The sequence below is a fragment of the Acanthisitta chloris genome, unplaced genomic scaffold, assembly GCF_000695815.1.
Source record: "Acanthisitta chloris isolate BGI_N310 unplaced genomic scaffold, ASM69581v1 scaffold3723, whole genome shotgun sequence".
In the NCBI taxonomy this organism is placed as follows: Eukaryota; Metazoa; Chordata; class Aves; order Passeriformes; family Acanthisittidae; genus Acanthisitta; species Acanthisitta chloris.
This window is the reverse complement of record NW_008664142.1, coordinates 9,918-16,143: the sequence shown is the minus strand read 5'-3', so window position 1 is coordinate 16,143 and position 6,226 is coordinate 9,918. Positions and strand designations below refer to the sequence as shown.

At 58.7% G+C, this 6,226-nt stretch overlaps 1 protein-coding gene across 1 annotated transcript in view; it reads right to left on the bottom strand.

Moving 5' to 3' along the window:
* Nucleotides 1–6,226, bottom strand: part of SEMA3F (sema domain, immunoglobulin domain (Ig), short basic domain, secreted, (semaphorin) 3F) — a gene marked incomplete at its 3' end in the record, with an annotated part of 11,308 nt that overhangs the window by 1,292 nt on the left and 3,790 nt on the right. Inside the window, exons 5-14 of the mRNA XM_009071199.1 lie at nt 4,030–4,123; nt 3,542–3,661; nt 2,468–2,607; nt 2,264–2,378; nt 2,008–2,077; nt 1,747–1,891; nt 1,418–1,640; nt 489–577; nt 192–233; nt 3–40 (exon numbers count right to left, since the gene is read on the bottom strand). Coding sequence (XP_009069447.1) covers nt 3–40; nt 192–233; nt 489–577; nt 1,418–1,640; nt 1,747–1,891; nt 2,008–2,077; nt 2,264–2,378; nt 2,468–2,607; nt 3,542–3,661; nt 4,030–4,123 — 1,076 coding nt within the window. The remainder of the gene's footprint in view (nt 1–2; nt 41–191; nt 234–488; nt 578–1,417; nt 1,641–1,746; nt 1,892–2,007; nt 2,078–2,263; nt 2,379–2,467; nt 2,608–3,541; nt 3,662–4,029; nt 4,124–6,226) is intronic.

Sequence of the window (6,226 nt, the reverse complement as noted above, 5' to 3'; positions counted from 1 at the left end):
GGTGGGTCACACCTACGGCCGAGGACACATACAGCTGTTGCTGTTGGGGACAAAGAGGACAGGGTGAGGTGCTATCTCATCCCCACCCCACAAAGACCCCCACATGCTTCCTGCTCTGGTGCTGTGGTGACACCTGCAGTGCTGTGGCTGTACCCATGATGGGATTTGCCCTGCCATGTGCCATGACTTACCCTCTTAGAAGAGATGGTCATAGTCTTGATGGGTGCTGGCACCTGGACAGGAGTAGGAGTGAAGATGGAGGGGGTCACTGCTTGGACTGACACTGCAGCTCTGGAGTGGGCACCCCAGATCACCTGCAGGCAGCTGAAGCAGGCAGGGGCGAGCAGGGGGTGATGCAAGGGGGCAGTAGGCAGGAGAAACAATGCTTGGGGTCCCTCCAGAGCTGGCCAAGGGGTGGTTGATGTCCCAAGGGGCTGGTTGGCTGGGTCAAGAACACAGCAGAGGGTGGAGGACAGGCTACTCCTTACCTTGAACACCTCTATCTCTTCTAGCATGAGCTCCTCTGTCTCCATGTCATCCCGGGGGAGCACGATGACCTTCTGCACAGTGCCCCTGTCTGCAAGACACCATGGTGCCCAGGCACTCAGTGCCATCCCTGGGCACCCGTGCCCTCCCTGCCTGGGAAGGAGATCCCTGCTGGGGTTGGGGGTAGAAAGGACCCCCCAAGCCCATCCCCATGTCTCTTCTACTGCAGGAGGTGGTTGTGCCTGGGGTGCAGTGTACCAGCTCAAGACAGTTGTGGCTAGGGACAGTCACCCACCCAGGGGAGCATGGAGACAGCAGCCAGGGACAAGCACTGGGGTAAGGGAAGGACCAGGATGGATCGTAGGGGCTTTGGGATGAACATTAAGAGCAGGGGAAGCACTGGGCTGAATGATGGCACTCCCAGGTTGGGCGCTGGGGTCTGGGAAGGACAGACGGAGTTGGGTGCCAGTGCCTCTAGGATGGACTATTGGGCATGGGATGCACAAGGCTGGATGACGGGGGGCTTAGCATAAGCAACGGCAAGCACGTAGGATAGGTGCTGGGGTCAGGAAAAGATGAGACTGGATGATAAGGCCCCTGGGATGGGCACCACGACAGGTGGGGGATCAGGCTGTGTGGTAGCATCCCTAGGATGGGAGGTATCATGCTGGATCGCTGGCCTCAGGGATGGTAATTGGACCAAGGGAAGGATCAGGCTGGACAGTGGAGTCTGTAGGATGTGCACTGGGGTGGGGAAGAACCAGGCTGGAGCCTTGAGAACGAGCAGGGATCTCAGTGGGGGCAGTCTCAGCCCCTCACCCTGCTCTAGCATGGCGGAGGGCACTGTGCTCTGGCCAGCCCTGGTGGTGCCCATGCCCTCCGGGGCCGCGCCGGAGCATGCTGCGTTCCCCGCGGTGTGCGGCGTGGGTACCTGTGCCCAGGAAAAGCACCTCATAGCGCCCGTCTGCCGCGTCCACCTGGTCCACGGCCACGGTGGTGAAGCGGTAGTTGACGTTGGTGCGGACCACCAGCGGCTGGCGGTGCGTGGGGTACACGGAGTGGTACATCAGTGGGTGTGAGCGCATGAAGTTGATCACTTCATCAGGGTAGTCCTTGGTCGACTTCATGGATGGGGTGAAGGTCCCTCCAGGGCACTGCGACACAAACGTCATCAATGCAGGTATCCAGGCATGGGTCTGAGGGTGTCAACTGCTGGCAGGAGCCAGCTCACCTCCCCATAGGTGCCATGGGGATACTCACGGTGCCTGGACGGGGATAGGGCATTTTGCCTGTGTATGGCATCCACTGGTAGTTGGGTCCCTCCTTGTGCGCGAAGGGCCCATTGAAGACCATGCGGATGTCGGCCATGGAGTAGACACACACAGCAGAGCCCTTGAAGACTGACCTGGGAGGAAGGACCTGCTGTCACCCTTTGGCTTGGTGCTATCCACATCGCCAGAACACCCATCCAGCTGGGACACCCCTTCTCTGCTACATCATGCCATGAGGGTCAGCACTCACCCCGAAGCAGAGAACACAGCGTAGATAACAGGGTTCTTGGTGTCCTGAGTCTGCTGGATGAAGACGTCCTCTTGGGACAGAAAGATGGAAGTGTCACCACTGGGAAGGTGGGCAGGGACACCAGGGCACGGGGAGAGCAACTACCCATAGGAGACTAAAAGGTGGGGAGCAGCAAGGGAGTCCCCAGTGGTCTCCAGCGTGCCCCCCCAACCTGAAGGGGTGCAGAAAGCTCCCATCCCCCTCCTTGCCCACTCACGAAGCTCGTCGAAGTGCGTTTCGATTCCGTCAGGTCCCGGCACAGAGCAGACGAGCCGGGCCTTTAGGAAGGTGCTCCACTTGTTCACGAGGCAGCAGTGGCCCCCGTCGTCATTCTGCAAAGGACAGACCCCTGTGCTCAGCTGTGCTCATCCCTCTGCCCACTTCCCCACCTGCTCCCCCACCTGCCCACTGCTCCACCAACCAGGCAGATGCGCCCAATGCGGGAATAGACGCCAGGGCTCAGCGGGGCATCAGCTGACTTCTCCCGGAAGAAGAAGTAGAGCTTGTCGTCATTCCTCTCGCTGCTGTCAGGGATGAGCTGGGCACGGACAAAGGCTGGGTCTGGAATGGCATGGCAAAGCATGGCACCTCAATCCAGTGGCACTCCTGCCCCATGCCACAGCAGGATGCTGAGTCCCCCTCTCCTCCAGCATTGTCCTGCTCCTGGAAAAGCACTACCACGGTCACAGGGTGAGAGCTGGATCTGAGGAACTGGGTCTTTCTGGTGATCATTGGTGCATCAGAAGGGGCTCGGAGCATCCCTAAGGTCCACATGTTGAAGATACATCAGCTCTATGAGCAGGACGCTGGGAACCAGTCTTCCCCCCCAGGAAGGAACCACACAGCATGGAAGCTTCTCAGGAAGCTTCTCCCTGCCATCCATCAGCCAGTGCCCAGCCTGCGCTGACAGCTCCCCCTCTTCAGGTTACTGCCCCGCCGGCTCCCTGGCCCGCCAGGATCATCCCATCTGCTCTGCTCTGTTTACTCAGCTGCTGCCCCATGAGTAGGGGTGCTCCAAGGGGGGCAGGATGAACGTTCGGGGTCACCGACTGCAGGCGACATGGTTGACATCTCAGCCCTGCAGAAACCCATGCACAGACTCTGGTAGAGCCAGCCCCATCTCTCACCAGCTGGCTGCTCCCACAGCCCAGCAAAGCTCCAGGCATGTCCGTCACTGCCCCATACAGTTATCCCTCTGCTCTTCTGACTGGATTTCAATCCATCCATCCATCCATCTGTCAACCATCCATTCATCCATCACACATCCATCCATCATCATCCATCCATCCATCATCCACCCATACATCTTGTCTGTCCATCCATCCACCTGCCCATCAATCGTCAAATTTAAACCATCCACCCACCCATCCACCTGCCCATGCTGGCTGTTGTCTCTGTCCTAGGAGAAGGATGCACCATGACATGGCAGGTTTCATCTCTAGGGCTGGAGCCATTGGTACCCCAGGGCACCTGGGCCAGTGACAGCTGAACTCACCATTGAGCCAACGGGAATTGTACTGGTCTGTCCTCATGGCTGTCTGCTTGCCCATGGTGCGGAAGATGGCTGCATCTGTGCCCATGAAGTCGATGTAGACGCCAGCATAGAGCTCTTCATCTGCAAAGGGCAGAGATCAGCCAGGAACACCCACCTGGTCCCATTCACCCATGTTCTCCAACTGCCCCAGGCTTCATCCAGACCCAGACCCAGACCCAGCTGGTAGTCACCAGACAACTAAGAGCAGTGGCCTGTAGCCATCTCAGAGAGCTCTGGAGGTTGGCACTGGTCTGTAACCAGGACCACCACCTCTGCTGGGCCAGGTGCCCAAGGACTGGGCATCCCAGGTGCCTGGCCATTGCAGCTGGGGCAGGCAGAGGTGGCAGGGCAAGAACCCTGCTCCTGGTAGGAGCAGCAGTTCCATCTCACTTGCATGTTCATTCTGCACAGTGCAGGCAGCACTTGCCCCGAGGAGCCACAGGACTCACTTATTAACGCAGAGACGGTGTCTACTTTGGGGTCATAGGAACACTTCCCCTTGCCTGACTCCAGCTTGTCTGGCTCCAGATAAAAGATATAATCCTGGAGAAGGAAGCAAATAGAGGAGCTGATTAGACTTTCACCTCTCCATCCCCATGGCACCTTCCAAAGCCCACCAGGAAAGGCAGCCTCCTCCAGGATGGTGCCCAGCAGCGAGAATGGATGCGGATGGAATACACAAGGGGTCTGGCAAGTCCCCTGAGAACCTGAAGCCCCTGTGAGTAACTCCTCCAACAATGCTGGCTGCTTCTCCATGCCCTCCACCACTTGGAAACTTGGCTGAGCCACTAGGCTGAAACAGGGCATCCAACATCCAGGTCCGGTAAAACATCCCCTTCTGGATGCCTCTTCAATCCACATGGCTGTGCTGCACATCTCCATTTGGCCAGCTCCAGGCCATGCAGCTCCAGCAGTTTCAGCAGGCAGGGTTTGTCCTGTGGCACAGTTTGGCACAGCTCAGCTGCTGGACCCACCATGCTCCTCTCACCAGGGCCTGTTTTCCAGCAGTTTTCTTCATAGGGTGAGATGATGTGTCTTCTTTGTGGGATGTCTCCCCACTGTCACCTCTGGCACCTTCACACCTGTCCCCAACCAGGGGTGAGACCCATGCTGCCTCCAGAGATGTGTGCAAAATCCTCTGCTGGTGCTGACTGGGGGCAAGCAGGGCCAGGCCAGCCCAGCTAGGTCACTCCTCATCCTGGTGTAGGGATGTCCCCCAAACTGAGATGATGCAGAAGCACAAGAGCATCCATGGGGAGCCCGGACATGGCAGGAACCTTGAGCAACCAGATCGAGCCTCATGCCCTGGCTTTGGCGCAGAGGTGATGGACATTGTAACAGCCACCCTCCTTCAAGAGGCCAACAGGGTCCTGGCAGAGCCCTGGCTCTGGGAAGGGCAGGAGCAGGTGGGGAGCCAGGATGCTCACCGTGTGCATCTCCCACTGGAAGGTTTGCTCATGCCAGCTCCTCCTGGGGCACCATCCTCATTACCGCACCATGCAGCCTGCACCACTGTCACCATCACAAATGCCTCTGTCCAGCACCAGCCCTGCTCCCAAGCTGGGTAAACCCCTTGTGGGGACAACCTGTCTTTCTGTCTCCAGTACAGCTCTGGTCCTGGCTGCACCATCTCACCCTCCTGGTCAGGCAACCCATGAGCCACTGCAGTGCTGGCAGTGTTGTTTGGCTAACACTCCTTGAAATGCACCGGAGCTGCCAGGAAGCAGGTCCTAGCAGCCCACAGGGACCTCCTGCCTGGGCACAGGTAGCAGCACTGGGATTTTCTTTCTCCCTGTAGATGCCAGGACCAGATCCAGCAGGGAGGGTATCAGGGTAACTCACAGAGGCTAAAATGGCAATAGTGTTTCCCTAGCTAGCATGGGGAAATGGGTAGCAGGAGCTGTTTGCAGTCAGCAAGATGCTCATCCTCTGCCCTGCTACCACCTGAGGGGTGCGGGGAGCCCCAGGCTGCTGCAGGGTGCCCACGACCCACGTGCTCCCCAGCCCATGCACTGACCCATGTTAGTTGGGAGGGGAAAGTCTCGGGGATGACACTGTCAGGGTGGTCTGGACACTGGGTTGTCCCCAGAAGCTGGGGATGCCAACACCCCCCTGAGCCCACCTGCCTGCCAGGATGACACAAGCCCCTCTCAGAGCAAGGTGAAACAGCTGCAGTGATGTTTTTTAGACCCTACCCAAACACCTCCTGCACATCATCTTGGCATCCTCTCCTGAACCATCTGAGCCCCATGGCTCTGCCGACAACTGATCTCACTTCCAAGGATCACAACAAGCCCAGTGTTGGGCAAAGCTGGTGGTGGGTGGAGAGCCACCGTCCCTGACAGTGTCCCCCACGGTGGGGATCCTTACTCAGACTGGGAGGAAGGAGTTAGTGAGAGAAGGAGAGCCAACGCCAGGCCGGTGGCCGGGAGATGCTGTGCTAAGAGGGAAGGGGATGGCAGGGATGCCCACGGCACAGGGCGCCTGGCCCAGGGGTCAGAAGCATGCCAGTGGGACGAAGAAGCCTGCAGCTCTGGCATGCCTCTGGGGAGAGGTGGGCACGGCTGCGGCAGGCTCCCAGACCGGTTCCCACCTTGCTTTGTGCTGGTCTCGGGCTGAGGGGGCTGTCGGTGGATCTGCTTTCCC